Source organism: Paramormyrops kingsleyae, chromosome 7 (assembly GCF_048594095.1).
Source record: "Paramormyrops kingsleyae isolate MSU_618 chromosome 7, PKINGS_0.4, whole genome shotgun sequence".
In the NCBI taxonomy this organism is placed as follows: Eukaryota; Metazoa; Chordata; class Actinopteri; order Osteoglossiformes; family Mormyridae; genus Paramormyrops; species Paramormyrops kingsleyae.
In genome coordinates this window covers 29,347,551-29,370,362 of record NC_132803.1, presented here as the reverse complement: position 1 = coordinate 29,370,362, position 22,812 = coordinate 29,347,551, and the positions used below count along the sequence as shown (strand labels likewise).

The window sequence follows — 22,812 nt, the reverse complement described above, 5'->3', positions numbered from 1 at the left end:
GTCCACAGCACGTAGTCCAGTGGGCCACTATTGTTTCTTTAATTATCTTTGTTATAGCCTGTTTGTTTTTGCTTTTTTGCCCAGATCAAAAAAATTTAAATCTATAGTTTGTCAAACTTTTATTTATATTTACAATCTTCAGTATGTTGTGATTTTAGAATGATTACGTGCTCTAATTTATATGTTACGCTCAGATTATAAAGGAATCTGCAGAACACAACGTAATAAAAGTAGCGATAATGCAGAGAGACGTATGGAAATGGTTACTTAAAAAGCTGGACGGCGAAATTTAGTTTCGCTCCGTAAGGAAGCCATCTAATTAATTTAAGCAAAACATTCAGCCGCCATTTACTGCTGACATATAATAGCGCCAAAACACACAACTATTAATTAAAAAATATGTATCTGATTGATTAAAAAAAGAGCAGAATAACAGAATTAAAGTGATTGATACATTAAAGTGTCAGTATCATTGTTTTATTCTCTGTGGTAAAAAACTGCATCTGTGCTTAACCTTGTCAGTTTAAAGTAGTTTACGTGGGAGTAGCTTTTGAAATCGTTATAATAATACGGGCAGTAAAGGAAAGGTGATTAACGTCGAGAATAGAAATAAGGAAGCAGAGACCCCTGCTGGCAGCTACTGGAATTTCCAGCTGCAAATGGCACATTTATTCCATGTAAAATTACTAATACAGAAATTAGAGACGAACGTGTCTAAAAGGCTAGCGAGAAAAACAAAGTTTGGCAAACCCTACCACAAGTTTATATTATTACGCTTTAATGTTGTTTAATAAAGGTTTAACTGATGATTGTATCTCAGCCTTGGCTCGCTGTTTAACTTTCTACAGTCTAAATATTGTACGCAGCCAGCATCTTCTGCATGTGCAATGGTAATGTTTACAAAAATATATAATAAAAATAGTGGTAGTAGTGCAAATAGGACCTATTCGAGTAATCACGCTAATAAAGTATTCACACAAAAATACCAAAAACGGAATGCAAAACCAAAGGAAAAGGACTACGATTACTGCGTTTGTAAGTCTAGTTTATTGACTAATTCAGGTCGTTTTTATAAGAACATTTATCAAAAACCACACAGTGGAAAGCATTACTGTTACAGCAAAAGGACTAAAAGACTTTGGCACTTACGTTCACCTGCTTTGCCATCAATATTTCCGGATGGTACTGCAATTAAGAATAAATACCACAAAACACACACACAACCTTACTTTGTAGTAGGTGGCGCTTCGCTAGTGAAACACAAGTGAGCCCTTGAGAAAACGCATCGTATGGATGTGCACGATAAAATACCGCTTTATCACGGCCTAGCAGGTAAGATTAAGACTTTCCCAACGCACTTTGCAGCGCGTATCTCATAAAGTGCGGCGCTGCCAAGCGTTACGGTGAAATGATATCCTGCAAGACGTCTTAAAAAACCCACACAAGGCATTTTTAGACAGGTTAATGATTCCCACCGCTACCCATGAGGTCGTAGGTTTTAAGTGAAAACGAATCACAGTGACAAGAACCCCGTTTCGTGCGCATAATTCTAATACCCAAATTTAAATTAAATATATATAATATGGCTATAGATGGTATTGCTGACCAAGCTTCAGCTCACCTCTTGCAGGTTGTGTACAAAAGGACCCAATTTTTTTCATCACCACTAATTTTACACATTTCTGAAGCTTGCTAACTCAACGTTATTCTGTAAAGGGTGATATGAACGAGCCGGAAGGCAGGCAGTCTGCAGTCTCCCGTCCCCGCGCGCTGTGCAGCAAGTGGATATGGGGTGTAGACTGTCCACTACCGCGACATCTGAACCAGACGAGACCCCGGTGCCCGTTTTGCAGGCGCAACATGAGGTATGCTGGACAGGTTCTTTATAATAGTGAAGACTAGAATCATAAGTGAAACTCAGGCCCCGCCCACAGAACGCGGCGTGTCGAGTGCGCCTCTGTAGTGTAATGCCAGGTAAGACCGCTGTTCCCATCCATCACACGTGATTAAACAGAAACTGCCCGATGTTCAAGTACACGATAAGTATGAACGCTGCGGTTCACCGCACTGGCCGCACGTTATAACACAACCTAATACAGTACCAGCCATTGTCTACCACTTATTAAAAATGGCGTCCACCACTACCCCAAAACCGTCTGCAGCTGCCATTGCAGCAGCCGCCTCCTTTTGGCATTTTAAGTGGAGAAGCACTCCATGGCTAAGAAATGTAGCTCGTGTAAGCCTAACCCCCCAACTCAGGTCCCACCTTTGTTATTCTTAGCTGACATTAGGCTAATTAGCATCCCTACATAACTGTAGCAAGTCCCCTTGCATGTACAGATCCCCCCCCCCCCCATTATTTTATATATTATTTCATGATTTCAGCTACTATAACAGTACGTGATAAATCTTAGGAAACCCAGTTCAACAAGAGTCCAACTTCCCAGTGTCTCTTATCCTCTTAGGACACATCAGTAACTTAGTCCTGGTCCAGAGGTTACAAGCTCTCAAACAGGGGGGCTGTGACTCCGCCTCCCCCAGCACAGCATGCTGAGAAAACCCGGCGCATTGGTCAGCACTTCAAGGTGAGGTGTGGTGCCTCCGAGAATGTCAGGGGCTGCTCTGTGAGTCGGTGTGGGACGAGCACGCCGTGGACTGGGAGCCGGCCCTGCTGGCCTGCTTGCCCGTGTGCGGAGGCAAGTCTGAGAGATGGCACTGGCTGCTGGGGCTTTTTACTTCCCCATCCTCCTCTTCCTCCTCGCCCGGTTCCAGCAGCAGCTGGAAGGTGGCGTCTTTGGCCTCTCCGCTCAGCAGCTCCCCACCCCCGGATAAACGGATCTTGATATTGACACCAAGCGGCTGGCTCGCCTTTTCTGCAAGGGAAAGAAGATGCTGTAGAAATCACCATCTGCCAGAATATTGCCCCCTACAGGACTCCACCACAAAGTACAGGGCTAAAACAAAAGGGATTACCATAAGGAATCCATCCACCTTCCAACCATTTATCCAGGACAAGACAGCAGGGGGCGTGGAGCTTATCCCAAGCAGCACATGGCACAAGGTGGGGGAACACCACGGATGGGGCAACAAGTCACATTTAATTTAAGAGGTTCAGCCGTCTGCAAGACCCTGAACAGCAGGAGGCACCGTAAAGGAGTGGAAAGTCAGGAGGACTCCAAGAGGGACAGCGGCATAAAAAAACTGGAACATGACTGGATTAGTCTGGGTGGGGGCTCAGGATAGGTGGATAGAAGATGGATGGATGGATAAGCTGACTTATCCAAAGTTTCTTGCTAAGGTCAAAACTAGGGAAAATGCAGAGGTGGAAAGGCGAGGTCCAGAAGGTACAGTCACAGAGTACTTATCTAGTTGGTTGAAACAAAACCTTGGTCTGGATTTGCACTTTCTAGACCTGAACTTTCCACCTCTGGAAAAATGAAATCATACTGGATACCGGTTTTCTGCAACTATGCGCCTCGCTAAAGGATGCTACAGCGGGGCAGGTACATATCACAGGAAAATAACATGACACACGTTGGTTTATCAACTAGCACAGAAAGTGGAGGGTGTTCAGGTGGCCGGTGGAGGAGGGGGGGCTTTGCTGCAGCACCTCGGCCCAGCTGCCGGTCCCGGGGTAGCAGCAGCACGTCCACGTTGCGGTGCTCCTCCAGGGCGGCGCTCAGAACAGCCCCCTCGCGGCTGAACAGGAAGACCAGCGGTATGGTGATGTCAGACACGGAGCCCCCATCACCCACCATCTGGAACAGGGGTGTTTCCTCACTGCTGCTCCCCTCCCGGTGGTCTGGTGGGATGGGGGTGGGATCAGTCACCCCAGTTTCCTTTTCATCACTTATAATTAATCTTATTAAAAAGCCAAAATTATGCCACCCCACCCTAGGGGGGGGGGGGGCTCTCTCACCAATGAAGATGACCCCAATGGCGCCCGCTTCCTGCAGCCTCCGGGCCTTGGATGCAAACATGCAGTCCCCACGCAGCGCCACGGCAATGTTGCCCCGCAGCTCCTCTGCGTTCTCAATGGGCCCACATGCGCTGTAGGGGGCGCTCTTTACTATGCTGCCCTTCACCTGCCACAGCAGAGACACAAGGGGGAGCGCGGAGTGCGTGAGCTGAGAGACCGACCGACATGTGGCGCAGCCCAGGTGACGACTTTCCCACAGATAACAAAAGAATAAATAGTCGATGACTGTAATCCAATATTGGCCCTTTTCAATCTGCCATACCTATTTGGGGCGTGAGTTGTGGGAAGGACGTCTTTAACGCACAATACCGAGATCCGGTTACAACCACTCCAACAGGGATCGCCATATTACGGGGCGGCCCGAAGGGGCCAGAACCGGCGTACCCCGTGCTCCTGCTTTGTGAGGTCCATCCCGAACTTGGCCGGCCCGGCCATCAGCACCGTCCGGCCCAAGAACGGCGGGGAGATCAGCTGCACGACCAGCGGCACCACCTCCTCCTCCTCTGTGGCCTGGTTCACCTCTGCTATCAGCTTGACTGTGTATGTGCCCTTGGGCCCCGCGGCATCCTGGGAATGGGCAAGGAATGCAACACAATATTTATGTGGGGAGGGGGGGGGGGGACAGGGGGTTAATTGAAAGGGTTTCCGCAAGAAGGATCCATCAGCCATGTGAACATCCACATCTCCCAAGGCATCCTCCTACTTCCGGGCCCCGCCGGCTCACCGCCATGGCCCCCGCGTTGCTGAGGCTGGCCGCCACGTCGTGCAGCTTGGCGAGAGAGATGCCCATGCTCCTGAAGAACTCCACGGACTCCATGCCGCTGTCGTGCAGAGGCAGCTCGATGCCCCTGTGGCGTGTGCAGGACAGGGCGTCCATAAGCACTGACCGATCAGGCTCCGCCGTCAGACGGACAAAGGGAACTGGGATGTTACCTGATGGGCGTGGCGTGGTGATGCACCCTGCCCACCCCCGTGAGGTACTTGTATCCATCCCGGATGGTCCTGGCGAATGACGGGTTGTTGGGGAAGAGGGTCTGGGTGCTGGGACAGGAGTAGGTGAACAGGTCCTCCGCTGTCGGGGATTCCTGCACCTAGACCACAGGATGGGTGTCGGCATGTTTTAGAAAGGCTGTGGGTTCGAATGACCCAGTGCATGTATGCCTGTATAAAGGACCAACATGAATGTGCTGGACTAAAAGCATGTGACAGACAAGTAAAAACAGCGATCGTGAGGAAGACAGCAGATCTCTATCCAACTGGAGGAGAGTGCAGCAATCGGGCACGTTGCAGAACCTTCTTTAAATGTCACGCCCTTCCTAGCATGGCTGACCTAAGTTGTTTACAACTTGAGACTAATGATTGGAACAATGTCCTAAGTTAGGTACAAGCAAGGAGAGAACAGAAAGCCCCCAGACCGGCTGCATTCGATACCCCTGGAAAACTTTTGTGCTTTGTGATGCCAAGTTTTTTTTTTCAGATTAGGGCTTCAATCAAAGCCTAGCTTGGGAGGGCAGTATGGGACATACCATTCTGTTGTCTTGGCAGGGGGGTTGTGTGCTGGACAAGGACATGGGCAAAAGGTGAGCTTCCGTGGTGAAGATGTAGTCGTCAATGTCGAACGGTAGCTGACTCTTCTCCGAGAACAAGAGGTACAGGTACTTGAACATCTCCGCCAGGAAAAAGGAATCCATTCTGTAAACATAAGCAGAAACCCCCTGCTTCAAGTGACTATTTGGATAGACCCTGCCCCAATGCAGTGCCCACAGCCTTCCCTCACTGGGACAATACAAGCATATTTGTCCTGCCCAGTCTCTCAAGCACCAGGCTGGAGAAACTTTCATTGGACTGAGAAGGTTTCTGTCTTTCTCAAGATCTCCCTGTCAGCTAGACTTTGTTTGGTCAGAAAGACACTAGTGTCAAACAATAGTCAAAGAACCTCAGATTATACAACAGTGTCAGCTCTTCTGGGGAAACTGGTTTGGGGAGGAGGAGAACTTAAACCAGCAACGGTCCAGGGCCATTTCTCCGCTACCTGTCCTCATGGGTCCCAGTCCGGACATCCTGCATGGCGGCAAACCCGCAAGGCACTCGGGTGTGAGTGTTGAGCTTCTCCACGATGGACTGGCCCACCTTCAGGTAGTAGGGGTCCCCTGTGGCCTGATAGGGAAGCATAATGGGGAACTTAATAGGCAAACTACGCCACCTACGGGTGCAGTACAGTGGTTAAACAAGGACACAAAAAGTAGTAAGTTACTGGGATAACAGCCCTGCAAGTTCACATTCAATGTGGCCATTTGCTAAGTACACACCAGTGCACCTACATCCTGGAGTCGATTCCAAGCAGCATGAAGCTGGGGTCCCTGGGCAGGATGCCCGTGTATCACAGGGCAGTTACACGCACACACTGGCATACAGTCAAACACCACAAGCAACTGAGACATGCCAGTTAGCCTAACTGTATGTTTTTGAACTACGAGAGGAAATCCACACAATTCTACATTATTACATGTGCCTTTGTTTGTCATTCCGATAAAGGTGCGATTTGAACCCCCGACTTTGGAGGTATGGGGACTGAGATCAGATCATGGGGTAATTAGGGCTAGGAATGCAGGTTTGGATGATCACACCAAATGCAACCAAACATTCAAACTCACATCCTATCAGCACAGGCCACGAGCTCAGTACCTTGTATAGGAAGTAGGTGCTCTCTGCGAACTCAGGACGCAGCAGGTGCTGACCCCAATGAACTTTGAACTCGGTGGTGAATGCCTAGAGAGAGAGCCAAGCAGAGATTCAGACTCAAACAGCCTGACCCTGGATCACAGGACAGTGCGGGCTGCATGCACCACCGCAGACCAGTCACCTCCGGTAAGAACTTGTGCTCCTGCGTCACTTGGTAGAGCATCTCGTGTGTCTCGATGGCCGGCTTCAGATCTCCTCTCAGCACCTGGGGACGAGAAGGGGTTTTCCACGGGTCACCAGGAGAGGACTGAAGCCGGGGTTACCCCAAGACACGAAACAGAGGACGGATACCCACTCAGTGATCTTTCAGCCAATCAAATTTTGAGGTCACTGGTTAAAGGTTTTATTTACATTAGCGGTTACCAGGGTAGTGTTCCACGAAAAAGGATTTCTTGCTTAGCTGAATAACTTGTTGGATTTAAGGTAGTCTGGGCTAAATGTAACAAATCAAAGATGAAGTACATTTAGCCCAGACCACCTTAAATCTGAGAAGCTATCTGGTTAAAGAAGAAATCCTACTTTGTGGATTACTTCCCCAGGTCTACTCTGTCAGGTGGCTTTTACAACAAGAAAGTAGTAAGGGCCCTAAGGGGAGGACCAAGAAAGGAAGAGCCGGGAGCCTGACCTGCAGCCCAGGGAAGAAGGCCAGCAGGGAATCCATCCAGCCACGCACGCTCACGGTGGGGTTGTGCATGTGTACGTTGAGCAGCAGCGGCGGCTGGCTTATGTACTTCATGATGGCGCTGTAGTGCTGTGTGGACATAGCGGCAGCTGAGCACACCGGCATGTGGGATGCGACCCTCGCGTTCACCCTGCCTGATCCGCTCTCTCGGAGAACCCCACTGCGGCTGGTTCTAAACCGCGCCAAATCATTCATTTCACTGGTGAACCATCAAGGTCAAGCTTCTATGGAACCAAAATTGTTTCCCAAATGTCAAGTACCTTTATGCAAGGGGAACAAAAAACACATTTTCCTTAATATAAAAAATATACCTCAGTCACTGAGGTAACATTTATCAAACAATTCCTGCTGATTATTACACATGCAATAGGGCTACGTTCCAATTAACCCACCAAAAATATCGCAAGTCAAATATGAATATAAGTCAGTAAATGGCTACTGCCAATGAATAAGCAAATATGAAACAAACAAAAAAAAGGGAACATAAAACTTTAAGTGGAATGTGCGTCGCTAAAGTTGAAATATAAAAAAATCTAATAAATAAAAGCTGACCCATCATAAAACAAGGAGCATCTATATTTCTAAATACTGCAAACGTCTTTCATTCCCTGAAGTAATGCATTTTTCAAACCATTCCCGTTGATTACCACTGCAGAATAACCAAACATGGAATTTTGAAAATATGGTTCGCAGGGACACAACTGATAAGTGTTTTGCGTGTGAAGAAGGGTAATCCGGCAGAGCGAGGCGGGACCCGTACCGCGTTGAACCTCTCCAGGTAGACGTTATCTCCCAGCAAAATGTAGGCCTTCATCAGGTACTCGTAGTATGAGTCGATACCAGCCCCCACACCGCTATCTGTGAGGGAAGGGCAGGGACAGTCAGAGCAGTCTGCTTCTGTAGCCCATGGCTTAACACGGGATACCGAAACGGGGAAATAACCAGAAAAAAACAATAAGACAGGCAGGCAGAGACGACCAAAGGCACCGTGGGGGAGAAGAAGGGCAGGTCCTCACCTCTGCGCACCCAGTCCCCGTTGTGGATGTTGATGACGGTGCCCACGAGGTCACTTCCTCTCTGCCTCTTGTCCCAGAGCACGTCCAGCGCCTTCCTGGCGTGTTCCTGTGATGGCAGAGACCTGGTCATCAGCCCCATACATGCATACATGCGTGTTCAGTCCTGCCCTCAGATGGGGAAGCTGACGCTCTGTGAGAAAACAGCCCCCCACTGAGCGACAGCAAAACAAGACTTTCGTCACCCGTCTCTGAGACCGTGTCCGTCTGCAACGGGGACATTAGCTCATGCCTCTAACCGCTAAATGCACAGGCCAGACAGCACTTACTCACCCATATTTTTATCAGCATTTTAAACAGGGACTGTGAGCAGAGTTCTTTCATGGTAATATTCAGCCAAAAACACTTTGCTGAGTGGCGTTTATGGGACATTTCCCGCTGCCAGTCAGGGGTTAGGGATGCCATGCTCTAATCCAGCCCGAGATTCAGAATGCTGAATATCCATCAGTGCTGCTTTGTTTCCATACTGCAGCCTTAGTGACCTATAAATCACTTTAAATAGAGTCCCAGGATCTCAGTGCTCGCACCTCGAACACGGTGTCCCCCGACAGCCGGCTCAGTGCCGCAAACTCCAGGATCATCGTTCCCGCGCATGCCGTGCAGGTGTCCGACTCAGTGCCGGTGCGTGACAGCGGATTCAGGACCCCATAGCGCAGGTTCACCTGGGGAGAGATTCGGAAGAGTCGGGTTAGTGCGCATGCTCCGCTCAGGACAGCGGACAAGGTCAGGAGAGGCAGCTACACGCGGCGCCGGCAAGGCCATAGGTACCCGAGGGTAAGGCAGCCCGCTGCTGGTGTTGAATGCAGGCAGTAGCCGGTGACCCAACTCCTTGGCCATGTGCAGCAGCTCATCCCTGTACCACTGCATCCGCTCCCCCTGCCCACGCAGCAGGTCAGCCATCACGTGCGCCCCCAACAGGCCTCTGCAGAAACAGCAAGTCTAAGAGCTCAAAGTCAAGGCGCGACATAAATAAATCAATTCAGAAAAAAAGTGGGTCACCCAAGCCTACCCTAGCACCCGGATGTTGGTCTCGAACACAGACACGACGATGTCGTTATCTAGCCTGACGTCCTTCACCGCCATCTTCACTGCTTCCTCAAACTCCTCCAGCTTGTTCAGCACCTGCCATGTGCCAACAAATACCAAGGGGGTTAAACACAACCCAACCCAACACCCCCAAAGAGGTGTATCCAGAGGCCAAACGACCTAACTCTCAAACCCAACCTCCACCCTGACACCCATTCCCGGAGGCTTAATGGTGGGGCACTTTCATTATTATTTGGATGAATTTTCACAATTTATTAAGCAGCACTGGCCAAGTTCGCATGCGTACTTCACACCAGACACCTCTCAAAAAGAAATGAGAAGCGATCTCAGATTGACCATAAAGTACTACAGAGATTCAACTTACCACAAGAGTGTCTAAGGTGTCAACCAGCGTGAGAGAGAACCTCAGGAAGAAAGAATGCACACAGTAAGTGATTTTGTTTTTTTTTAAGTTAAACTGTAGGTGATATATTCAGTAAAACAACTGTGTACTATTGTGAAAGTTCAGCAAACCTAGCAAAGCTATGTATCTGGCTGCTTGGATAAATACACCCACCAAATAAATTCTGATAAAGTCTGTGAAGACATAGGAATGGATAGATATAGGAATAGATGTAGTAGCAATGTGGAAGGGTTAGGTTGAAGCAAAGAGTCAGAGGTTAAAGTCGGGTAGTTCAGGACAGGGGTGTGTCTGACTCCCAGTGGGATACTGGGACTCCATGACTGGACCGCTGATGATAAAACTGTCTGAAAGTGGCTGAAGGAAACCAATCATTTTTCCAGAGATATGAGCATCAACACACAAAATAAATGTACAACTTCAAGAGTTCAACCCCAAGTTGGAGCCAACTCCTCCCATCAGAGGCCTAGATTGCCCCAGGGCCAGGGGGGGGGCGTCCTGTTAGTCAGGAACCATTCGGCAGGAAGATGTCAGCGGATTTTATGGAGCCGTGTGCCAAACACAGCATGCAGCTGGTTACACGGTCAGCTCACATTCTCATGGCAGCAGCACCACCCCCCCTCCCCCGGAGGACACGTGTCACTCACTTGCCCAGCGAGTCGTCGATGTCCCCACGGGGGGGCTCCAGCCCCCTCACGCGACCCCTGCAGCTGAGGGGCATCAGCTCATCAGCGGGGTAGGCGTATTTCTGGGGAGGCCATTAGTGGAGGGGGGGGGGGTCATTAGACAGGACAAACAATAAGCAGCACTATCATTAATGGTAAAAAGTCAAAGAAATACTGTGATTCTACATTACTAAATAACCCCCCCCTCTGAAGAAGTGTGGTCATCTGTCAGTTTAATTAAATGAATCAACACATCAGTATGTCGTCCTGCAGCCATACTCTGAATTAATCTGCATGAACTCAAGGACAGATATAAACTTTAAAAACTCATGCTTTCACATCCCTGGGATGATGATTTGCTATGTGATTGTTAACACAGACATCTGAGTGTAGGTGAGATGGGAGGGACGGACTGGGAGAGCTGGTTGTGACTGGAGGAGGAGGGAGAGATCCGCTCACCATGTAGCTGCCGTACGCATGGTCGAACATCTCCAAGATCTGGTCCCTGTAAAAGAGGGTGGGAAAAGTCCATGTGTTACTGAACACGGCACGCTACAGTGACCTCACAGATCTCCTTACATAAAGAAGGAATAGAACCAGTCAACCAGACTGGATCAAGACCAATGAAATCAGCATGGAGCCGACTATTGACTGGCCTTACATGCTACCAGACACAAAAACAAGAATCTCATCCATCCATCTTCTGAAACCACGTGTCCTATTCAGAGTCACAAGAAGTCCAGAAACAGTGGAATTTTCTTTTATAATAAAGCAAGCATACAGAACTTGACTATCATGGCACTACATGACTCTGCTGTTTTGGTTAATACAGTAATTACATTCCCTCGTCATTCATCATCGAGCATTTTTGCCCCGTGTCCAACCTCGAGAACAAAAGGATCACTGTAAAGTCAACAGCAGGTGCACACTGGTCTCATTCTGCCCCGCAAGGGCCTGAAATCACTGATCCGTACTTCTCTTTTGGACTGGAAAGGGATATGTGACAGAGGAAAGGAAAGAGAACAGACACAGAAAAAGCACAGGCCCCTAATACAGAGAGCCAAGCTGGCCGCTCCCCACTTCCAGTCCATTTTCTTAACACCAGCACCCCCAGCATGCCTCCATTTTTATTGCAGAATAGCGATATAGTGTCCTCAGTCTCTATATTTGTAACCCAAATCTTGCAGATCTTATGTGCATGGGAGGGACTTTGCTGTTGCACGCTGAGAAACATACTTAACACATAACCCTGAGCTGCTGAACTTGGGCACCTTGAAGAATTCTTGCAGGTGTGAATGTATGTGAATCTGAGTAATCATAAGTTATGAAAGGCGGCATGGGCGAGGCCACATTCATAAAAATAAGCAACACATAATCTAGGACTCTGGTCTAGGCTCGTGTTGCAGAGCCAACTTCTACACTGGAATATTCTCTATCAACAAGTGTACATTGCAGAGTTACTCAGCTAGCAGTGACAGATACCATGAGACAGAGCACTGTCATGTCACCCTCTGTGGCTTAGATGCAAAACACTGCACTGTATTCTGGGATTTCAACAGTCAAACCTGCACATCAGACACCGTGGTGTATAACCTCAGGGGGCTGTGCCATCACCTTTTCTGTTCATGCTCTACACCTCAAAGATCTTTCTCTTGCACAAGTCTTCAGATGACTCTGCTATTGTGGCAGATAACGCACAGGAGTCAGAGAACAGGGGTGTGATGACTGAGTGTTGCAGGATAAACCAGCTCACCATCTCAAAGACAAAGGAACTGGCGGTGGATTTTAAGAAACTGAAATCCCCCAAGACATCAGTCTCCGTCAAGGAATCAGAAGTGGATTTAGTACAGGACTACAAGTGCTTGGGAGTGCCCCTGATCAGGAAGCTGGACTGGGTTAGAGACACCTAGGCTGTGTATAAAAAAAGGCAGAGCCGGTTCTATTCCGGAAGAGGCTTCAGTCATTTAACACCTGTAACAAGACACTGCAGATTTTCTCCCACTCTGTAGTATGCAATGTTGTCCTCTACACTTCAGTGTGTTGGGGACAGCAGAATGAAGGCAGCAGACACCAACAATCTAAACAAGCTCATCAGGAGAGTTGGCTCAGTGCTGGGAATTGAGCTGGACTTCCTGGTGACTGTAGCTGATGAAAGCATTCTGTGCAAACTTGCGGGCTTCCTGGACAACACCTCCCACCCTCTGCACTGCACCCTGAACAGCTACCGGAGCTCCATCAACAGGAGGCTCCACTGAGCACAAGAGACCCTCCCCCCTGTGGCCAGGGAGACCTCCACACCAGCCCACATCAAGCACTGGGAGCACTAAACTCTCAGTGCTTTCCGGAACATCTTCTGTTTTTAATAGTATTTACTACAGGTGAAACGTACATAAAATTCATAGTTTGGTACTAACCTCACTTTTTGGTTTATGGTTTGATGCAATTTTGGTACAGCAGGGAAAAGAATTTTTGAAATAATTTGTTATTAAAAACTGCAAACACAGTTGTAAACCAAAGGCAATGTATCTGTTGACATGCCTGAATAACAAAACCCAAGAGATGCTTATTTGCACATTATAAACATATATATTTAACATATTTAAACATAATAATATTCATACAGTAATTAAGTACTACAGAATATGGTCATATACAGAGCTGGGCGATGTATCAAAGTTCTCTCCGATACATGAAATAGCTTGATAATGGACCATTATATGGACTATTCCTTTATTTATTGTAAATGCAGATGATGTGGTTTGATGTAAAAAGGCAGGATGAATGGATCGGCCAGTGCCAATGTAACACTGTGTACACACACTCGAAAATGCTGCACATACACAGATGTACGAGATGCAAATCAGGCAGGTGGTACAGATTGGGTATGAGAGACATGCCAACAGAGCCCTGCCCACCCACAGAGTGTCAAAAAGAGGCCAGATAGTGAAGCAAAGAAAAATACAGTTGAAAGGGGACAAAGTACTGCAAGCGCAACACACATACCGTAAAGAAAAATAAGCGATGAAAAAAGCAAAATGAAGAGAACAAAGAACTATCACAAAAATATGTATATTTTTAAAATTTGGCAAAGAAAAAAATCCAATACATTGATTTTGATTAAATTTATACATGCTTTTGTTTATGTTACATACATTTGTTGGCAGCGTTATGTGGCCACAATTTGACAACTTTTGAACAACCTAGTTAAATACTTGACTACATGCCTGAAATGTACAAAAAAGTAGTCGATTCGTCATTTTTTTAAGTTCATGAGAAACAGAACAGCACTGAAAAAACGTTATACAATGTCTTTTCGTACCATAAACGTTTGGTTTGATAAATGTTCTTAAACCTACTCATTCCTACAGAATACAGATAGCATAATGTTTTCCGTGTTGAACATCCACTTGTGAATTTTGGTTCCGCCTGTGTTGATAAACGTGCAAATTTAAGTTAATTTTGTGCCAAAAGTATTAATCAAAATTTTGAAAACCGCAAGCAAATCATTAAGTATCAGAATGAAAATATGTTTTCCAAATATCAAAAAAGTTGAATAAAATCATTTTTTTTCCCTTCTTCTTCTCTAATTTGTTTTGCTTCTGGAATGCTTTTCTTTGCTTTTAAATTTTTGTTTTTTGCTTCTGCAATTTTTTTTTTGCTTTTGGAATGCTTTGGAACGGGTAAGCTGCTAAGGCCCGCCCACCCGTTAAAACAGTGCCGAAAGTCAGAAGCAAAAACGCATTACAAAAGCAAAAAAAAATCAAAAGCAAAGAAAAGCATTCCAGAAGCAAAACAAATTAGAAGGAAAAAAATGATTTTATTCAACTTTTTATTTTCATTCTGATACTTAATGATTTGCTTGCGGTTTGCAAAATTTTGATTAATACTTTTGGCACAAAATTAACTCCATACAAATTCATTTGTTTCAGTGTGTGTCCCAAACCAGGATGGTACATGATAAATGTGTATTGTTACAGCCGAAGTGCTTATTAATTGTCCATTTCATTTTTTTGAAAATGTACAAGTTATCCTGAATTTTTGCACATTTTATGATGCCCTTTTTACATCCTTGGCACATGCACATTCCCACTTTACATGCCTAGTCTCTTTATCCTTTTGTCTTTATACTTGCATTGTAATACACTTACATTGTACGTATATTCCTTATTTAATTTTGCATTATATTGCATTTCTTGTATTATATTGTATTATTTATTTCAGCTGTTTTTAAGTTCTGTTGTTTAATCCTGCAAAGTGAAAGCTAAGACTTGGCACAATTTCCCATGGAATAAAAAAAGTTTTATCTTATGACCAACAAAACAGAAAAGTAACTGTGTTCTACTCAGCAGAGTTAGGATACGGCTACAGTGTTGTTCTCAAATGTAAGCAAAACTCAGACACTGCACCAGAAACCTAAAATGGGAAGGCAAGCTTCTTTATCAGGACTGTCCTGCCATAACTCATCAAACCTCCGCCACAGCCCCAACCACACCATGAACAGAACAGTACCAGACAACCGCCTGCTTTAGGTCATCAAGTACTATGCTGCTCAAATGTTCAGAATTTGGCAAACTGTTTATGAGGCAGCATGTTCCCTCTAGGGAACAGAGGGTGGAAGTGTGAAGCTCACCTCTTGTTACACTGGGCACATGTTTAATGGGTACTATGTTGCATTGTGCTGACACCGATTTGCATCACATCTGCCTCAGGTTCCTGAGGGACAACCAAGGCATGGTGCAGGAAGTGGGGGAGAACAGAGCCCACAGCATGGGACCTGTAGCACCGCAAGATAATGAAGCAGACTCAAGCCCATTAGCTTTTAGGTACCAGTGGTGGAAAGGGGATTAACTACCTTTGTGCTACAAATAATTTGCTCTGTAAAAGGCATAATGCAGTGAAGCTGGAAAGACATCAAATAAACACCTCTTCAATAACAATAAAAAGTTAACAGGTTAATTATGATAAGGAGCCCATTCAGCCTCATTCTGTTGGAATATTTTGATGTCTAATCTGAACCTACACTACTAATAAGCTTATTAACACCCCAGATTTTTCATTGGTTAAAGCTATTTTTTTGTCCCGATCAGAATGGACCTGGTCATTCCTCCGCAAAAATTGAAATACTTTGATGATGACCTCTACCTTCAGTAACAATGCTGCTAGATCTTGTCAAATGCGACTGCATGCACATGATTCAAAGTCATCACGGGCATTTCCTGGATAACTGAGCAATATACTCCAATCTTTCCATACACAAGACACACGAATCATCGGCTTCTGAGCCAGGAAGGACTAGGACATCTCTGGAGCTGGTACAGGATAAGCCGAGAAAGTTACATGGATGACCCTGATCTCCAAGGATCTTCACTCAGAATTGGTACTTTTAAGGCATGTACACTAATGGCAAAACTGTGGAAATACTTTCAATTTTTAGAGACTGCAGAACTTTATTCCAGTTACTTATTAATCCAATGTATGATATTTGTAAACATTCTTTGATTGCTTATAAACATTACCGCCAATATTTGCATAGTAATGCTTAAAGGCTAATGCCAAAAATGCTAGGTGTTTCCACAATTTTGGTCACCAGTGTATATCCTGTCGATATATGGCATCCTGGATTAATGCAATGCAAACTGAGAACTCTGAAATTCCCTAACCAAACAAATCTACATTCTACCACACAATGAGAAGGCAATTTTCACCCAGACATCACAGATTTAACCCAGCCCTTCTGACACGTACATGTAATTTGAGTTCCCTTACCAAAAGGGAATGAATAAACACAAAATTAATGAATAACCACAAATATCTACAAAGGGAGCAGGCAGGACAACCCCACACTTTCATTTCGTCATGGTGGTGGGGTTTTAATTACAGTTTTTTGTTACATCTCCTCCGGCCTGACCAGAGGCCATTTCATAGACATTATGCCATGTGACATTAGAAATGGGGGGGAAAAAACTTGCGGACACCATCTGAGGTTTCTGACAAAACACATCATGCAATAAAAACACAGCAACTACGGTAAGTTAGTATTAACTGGTACCCTTAGAAATGGCACACTGCCAGCTACAAAAGCGACCAGCAAATACATAAGAAAGTCGGTGGGATTTGACAGAACCACCGACTCGTGTAGGAATATACCAAGAAGGGCATGCTTGTCACGACCTTTAAATCCGGTTTTCGAGAGGCACCCCAGGATGTCCCACCTGATTTTGGTCTTCTCCACCGCCGTCATGGCCCGACACCGGTTCCCGATCAGCCAGCTGAGGAGGCTGAAGGCGACGATAATTCCCCACTTTATCCCCATAGCAAAGATCTAGGTGCCCCCTACCAATACCCCCCTGGCTGGGACACCCCTTCTGCAATATACAACTTTCTAACCCGAGGTTTAAAATGCCTTCCACCCTGTTGGCCGTACGCCCCACGCCTCCGCAAATGTCAATATCAAAACGCTCCTTCAGAAGTATTTCAAAAGGTCGCGTTAATTATAGAAAAGGGTTTTATTAAAAAAATAAATAAAAAAAAAGACAAGTGGCGAAATTCATCGGCGATCCAGCACCGTATACACAGATATCACATACTATGTAGGGGGGGGAGCCGTTTTCAGCCCTAGACTAAATGCTAAGCGATTTCCAATACTTTTTAAATAAGTACGGCCCTTAAGTGATATAAAAGGTAATGTTGGCGAGCTTAAATAAGGGAGCTTTGTTTATACACGGAGGGCAGCGTTAATGGCTGACACCGGGCCCGCACCGCACTTAGCACGGCTAGGCAGCTAACCCGGCCTCAGTAGCTGGGTCCGTTTAACGGTGTCAAAGAGTACAGTAATAAATACAGCAATATGTCTGTAAACGTGTTTATAGCGTAAACATGTGGACAAATATGAAAACACCAAATAAAAACGTAAATGGAAAAAGCCTGTAGACTACCGGCCACCACCGTTAGCGAGCTACTCCGTACCGGGGGGGCTCCAGCTTGCTAATGCTAATGCTAGTCTCCCTCAAAAGCACAGACGCCTCCCCGGGTGTCTCGGCGGCCGCGGCGCCGCGCTGCCGTCTTCGTGCACCGCTTTTCCGTCCGCTCCTGCAGCGCAAGGCAAACCTCGCCAGCACTCCATCCTTGGTCCCGGTCCCGGCCTGGTAGCCGCGTTAGCCCGACAATATAAACGCCACACTGCACAAAACCCTGTTTCTAACACGGCCGACAAATGCCCCAAGAGACAGTCCCATCTGGGTCTTCCACCGACCCGGGGACTCAGAGAGCCCTCGCCCCCTGAGGTTTATAATTTTGGTGTTAACCGATTAGCTCTCGCTAACTTCCGGTGCGGTGAAGCAGACCCGAGTACAGAGAAACACCCTTCCGTTCTCATTGGATCTTTCACTGTTCTAACCCCGGGGTACAGGACGGGTTGTCGCCGTCGTTTGACAGGTTACGTTGAACGAAGGTGTCGGTCAGCTATAGACGCCAGAAAGTACATCATAATTTCCCTCTTTGTACCTGTCCGCCTTATACTATGCTCCACTGGCAGATTCATGTGGATCTCACAAAATCAAATCAAATAAACAGTGCACTAAATTATAAGATTAAAACAAGATTCTTCTACCAGGAGTCACATTGAGACAGTCTCTTTTCAAGTCAGCTGTGGCCAAGAAAAGACAGAACCAAGTCTAAAACAAAACATACAACATAGAAGAACCAGATACGAAATCAGAATAAAGAAAAAAAATAGGTTTATGACAAAAACATTCACAGTGATAACTTAAAATGTTTCCAGCAGTGTTTAAAATCAGAAAGTGAAATAAATTAATGAATGAAAGCAGCGTATTTTTGAAATGTGTAAACCATTACTGCAATTTAAAAACTGATATTCATTCTTTTAAATGAATTCCTGCATAAACATGATTATGTAAAACACTGATATAGTAACTTGGCAAGTGTATGCTAAAACTACGTTTCCCATGAGGCCGTGCGACAAGCCACGGCGTCATGTGATAACGGTTGTCGGTCCTTCTGAAACGTTAACCGTGCTGCGAAGGGGTTTATCCGCTGTCCGAGTAGACAGCTGCCGACGGTAAAGGCACCGTTGGGTCTGGGGTACATCGAAACGCCGAACATTGCACTGAAGAGTTTATCTGTACATAGCGTGAAACATGAACATGTCTGTAAGTCATCTCTCTGTTTGTTATTAATTTTCATTCAGCGTCAAATTATATGTTCTCTCATTACAAGTTTGGAACAGTTTTGTTTAGAACATGTCAATATGCATGTATACACATTATTTTTTTTGCTTAGTGCACGTTTTCATGCTGTGTAAATAATTTGGGAAAAAAACAAAGCAATGCGCAGTATCCTTAATCCACAAGCGTATAGAAAACCTCATGTAGTGTTCCTGTATTTTTTCAGGGTACAAAGGTGTAGCTATGAAATTTTAACATATCCTTTTACGGTATTTGGGAAAATCTAACGTTGTAACGGCGTACACCGCATAAATACAATAAACATGCCACTTTAGAAGTATTTCCGTGCTTTTTACATTTATCTTACTAATCATAATCTGAAATTGGAGTCGAAATCACGAAAGGTGTAACTGAATATTTAACAGAAGGACTGCAGAAAAGACAATTACATAAACTGAATTCAAGAAATTCAGAGGAAAAAAATTGGCACCGATAACTTGACATGCACCCAATGTTTGGAAATGGATGGAGTATAACTTGTCCCAAATAAAACGAGTGTCTGAGAAAATGTTCGCACTACTCGACACCTAGATACTGTATGTATTTTTGTATGTAAATAAACGCAGCACCTTAAGTAAATAGTAATTCTCACATGACTGGAACTAGGTAGTTAACATTTTACTTCCTGCATCTCTTATTTAGTGATGAGTCTAAGTTTCTAGGCAAATATTGAAATTGTCGGGTAACATGTTTCCTCTAATACAGCTGAACCGAAATCCAAACATTCTTTAGTACTTTATCTTGCGTATAGATATTAATGAAGTTAAAGTCTAATCACGGCAGGAGATTACATCAGGCAGACTTTTAAAGGCTGATCTCAGGTCTTGTTTATCAGAAGGTGCCGGGCGCATCGGAGCATATCGTCATGGTGTAGTTGTTCGGAGGTGCAACGCTGCAGTCCAGCAGTGCGATAATTGCCCATTTTCTGCACGCTTGATTGGAGCAATGGGCTTTTGTTTTTGCTGCGTGTGATTTACGCCTCAGCTGAAATCGAAAACGCCGAGTACGGCTTTGTTTAAGCCGAAGGGACAATCCGATCAAATAAACACAACAGAGCGCTGTCAACCGAAAGGAAACGAGATTGACTGTTTCGGGAACAGGGCGTCTTGTGACTACGAGTCCGGTGGCCTGTACTACGAAGCGGGGTTACTGGTTTATCGGGGTAACTTGTCAGATTTAAGGTACCACAGTTTAAATGGACTTCATATTCGCTCACTTACATTTTGCCCAGACTACCTTAAATCCAGCAAGTTACCCCGATAAGCCAGTAACCCCGCTTCGTAGTACAGGCCACAGGTCGGTGTATGCAAGTGACGGGGTGATGGCGTGGCCTGAGGCGGGGAGCGGGGTTTGTGGGGGGCGTGGCCTGAAGAGTTGGGGGCCAGCGAAGCCAAGTAGGTGTAATAGCAATGGACAGAAACACATGACCATAAATGCTGTAGTTTTGTACTGATTCATGTTCCAGTACAGAATGTTTCACACAGACACACACACACACACACACACACACACACACACACACACACACTACATCATTACCACCATATCCAAACGTGACTTCAATGTTCTTTCCTCTCCTTCTCCATCCACCCCCTGCACCCCCTTACAGATGCATTTTGTGGACTCAAGTAGTGTCACACTGCTCTTCAAGTTCTGGGACGTGCATGGACCTGCAGGTAAGATACACTCAGACCAGCATGTTTCTTGGTGTACTGAAACGATTACACATTGTTCATCACTTGTCACACACATAGCAGCATGCAGTACACATAAAGACAGGAGTAACTAGACCAAAAAATAGTAGATCTTCAGATTTAAGTCCAATCTTGGCTGTCAGTTCCATAGATAATGCTAATAGAATAGAATTGCTGTTCTATGGGTAGCAAGCACAATGAAATTCACTGGTTTCATATCTCATCATGCTCTCCTATGAGACACATACAAGTGAGGCTAAAGCTTGTGAAGCTTGGGGTCAGTGCACAGGGTCAGCCATTTATTTGGTGCCCCTGGAGCACTTTTTAGGTTAAGGGCCTTGCTCACGCTGCTTGCCATGGGATTTGAACCAGCAACCCTCCGGACACTGGCACAGACCTTCAAACCACCCCCACAGATTATTAGATATTCTATTTACACTCAAATGAAACAATAATCAATTTTCATCATATCGGTCATTCCATTTTAATTAAACTAATGGCCTTTATTGTGTATCTTTTTTTTTTTTTGCTACTCATGCTGTAAAAAAGGCGACATATCTTAAAGGGAAATGAAAAAAAATATATATATATTCCTGCTCTCTTGATAGTATGTGGAATTCACATGCCAAGGTTCATCAAATCAAAAATGGTGCTTTTTGGAAATTTGTTGAATTAAAATGGAATAACCCATACACAGTAAGTGCCCTTAGATCAGTGAGGATGCATTTTGTATGACGTGGATGAAGTTGCAGCACTGTACAGTGGAGAGCATGCTCCCCTGTATCTGACCTGCAGGCATGGTCCTGTCCGTCTTCGTGGTGCTCCTCCTCACCGTGTTCTACGAGCTGCTCAAAGTGCTCAAGGTCTGGCTGGGGGAGCAGGCAGTTCCCACTCCACCACCGCGGCACCCCCCGGAGGCCCTGGGCAGCAGTGATGCCCTGGCAAGCAGCCCGTCTGAATCCTCTCTGGGCAGCACAGTGCAGCAGGAGCCTGCCAAGAAGAAGTATGTGGCAGGGTGCCCCGTGTGGTCATCTCAGTTAATGCATGACCACATCTTATGTTTACCATATTTTTACTATCAAATGATGTGCAGTATTGATCTTTAGCACTTTAATAAGAAGAGATATTCAAGAAGCAATTTGGAGTAAGCACCACATTTATATGTATTAGCACACTGTTCATTCTTTAGCCACTACGCCACCTGCTGCCCCTGTATATATTTACACAATCCCTGCAGTCTGCTTATTGGGTCCTCTCTCTGCAGGTGGCTACGGCACAGCCTGCAGGCTGCCATCCATGTCATTCACGTCACTCTGGGCTACATGCTCATGCTGTGCGTCATGTCCTACAACGTGTGGATCTTCTTGGGCGTCATCGCCGGCTCTATCATCGGCTACTTCGTAGCGTTCCCTCTGTTTTCCCGATATTCATAAAGGAGTAGGATACTGCAGAGACTTTGCGCACTAAACCTTTCGAAGCTGGAGAAGGTGGTGTTTTTATTCTGGTCACCAGAGCAGCTGCCCGCTGGCGATCAACTGACCTGCAGTTTTAACAGAAGCCACAGGGCAGATACATGTGTGGCAAACCAACCCTCCAACTTCCTGTGGCCAGTTTTGTGTGTGTGTGGTCTCCTGTCGGACATTACAGCGATGGGCAAATGGTGGTTTTGAGTGAGGCTGGCTTTCCTTATTCTGTAATGTCGGGTTTACATTTAAATGGCAATGTTCAAAAGATCAAACCAGGTCAGAAACCAACGGCAGGCGATTGGTCAGCCACGGCATATCTTTCTACAGTGAAAGTTTGTGATTGGTGGGGAAGTCTGTAGGCGTTTGTCACGTTACATGTCAGGTCTTTGGCTGTAGTTCAGAGGCGTAATAGAGTCAAGGTCAGAGGGTGCAACACTGGCATAGTGTGTGTGCGTGAGAGACGACTTTAATCAGCAATCCCCACTTCTGTGCCTTTGAGAATGCTAAATCCTCCCACTGCTCACAATCATTTCAGGAAAACAGACTGTTAACCATACCGCGCAATACAGCGAATGGCAGGTTGGTGTGAAACTCAAATGTGGACGGCCTTGACTGGAACCTCCCTCAATGGCTCCTTCACCCCTAGATGTTCAAATTGTTTACTGCCAGTTATCAGGTGGTTGTTTAATCAATTTATGCCAATTAGCTTTTAATAATTTAACTAAGAGTGTGTTTTATGTGAACTAATTAAAACATTTTAATATCAATCTCTAAAATTGTGTTTGGAATTGATTTTACCAGACTTTAAAGATCTTGCAGTA

The 22,812-nt window shown here is 45.6% G+C and overlaps 2 protein-coding genes across 3 annotated transcripts; one reads left to right on the top strand and one right to left on the bottom strand.

Moving 5' to 3' along the window:
• Nucleotides 1–631: 631 nt before the first annotated feature.
• LOC111853977 (ER degradation-enhancing alpha-mannosidase-like protein 3) lies at nt 632–17,982 on the bottom strand. The gene is made up of 20 exons (XM_023831471.2): nt 16,801–17,982; nt 11,048–11,093; nt 10,571–10,671; nt 9,888–9,927; nt 9,486–9,598; nt 9,245–9,398; nt 9,004–9,138; nt 8,420–8,525; nt 8,164–8,261; nt 7,347–7,472; nt 6,843–6,926; nt 6,665–6,748; nt 6,012–6,136; nt 5,506–5,671; nt 4,913–5,070; nt 4,704–4,827; nt 4,364–4,546; nt 3,920–4,085; nt 3,611–3,802; nt 632–2,873 (listed from the first exon to the last, which is right to left on the bottom strand). Exons 1-20 carry the CDS (start codon nt 16,899–16,901, stop codon nt 2,611–2,613), a joined length of 2,565 nt encoding a protein of 854 aa, XP_023687239.1. The 5' UTR covers nt 16,902–17,982; the 3' UTR covers nt 632–2,610.
• A 612-nt stretch (nt 17,983–18,594) lies between these two features.
• On the top strand, nt 18,595–22,767 carry slc31a2 (solute carrier family 31 member 2). 2 transcript variants are annotated; one of them, XM_023831473.2, is made up of 4 exons: nt 18,595–18,665; nt 20,441–20,507; nt 21,321–21,528; nt 21,790–22,767. In XM_023831473.2, the coding sequence occupies exons 2-4, from the start codon at nt 20,441–20,443 to the stop codon at nt 21,956–21,958; spliced, it is 444 nt and encodes a 147-aa protein (XP_023687241.1). In that variant the 5' UTR covers nt 18,595–18,665; the 3' UTR covers nt 21,959–22,767. The 2 variants fall into 2 exon arrangements, with proteins under 2 accessions (XP_023687241.1, XP_023687240.1); XM_023831472.2 differs by having other exon boundaries at nt 18,598–18,756.
• Nucleotides 22,768–22,812: the final 45 nt, after the last annotated feature.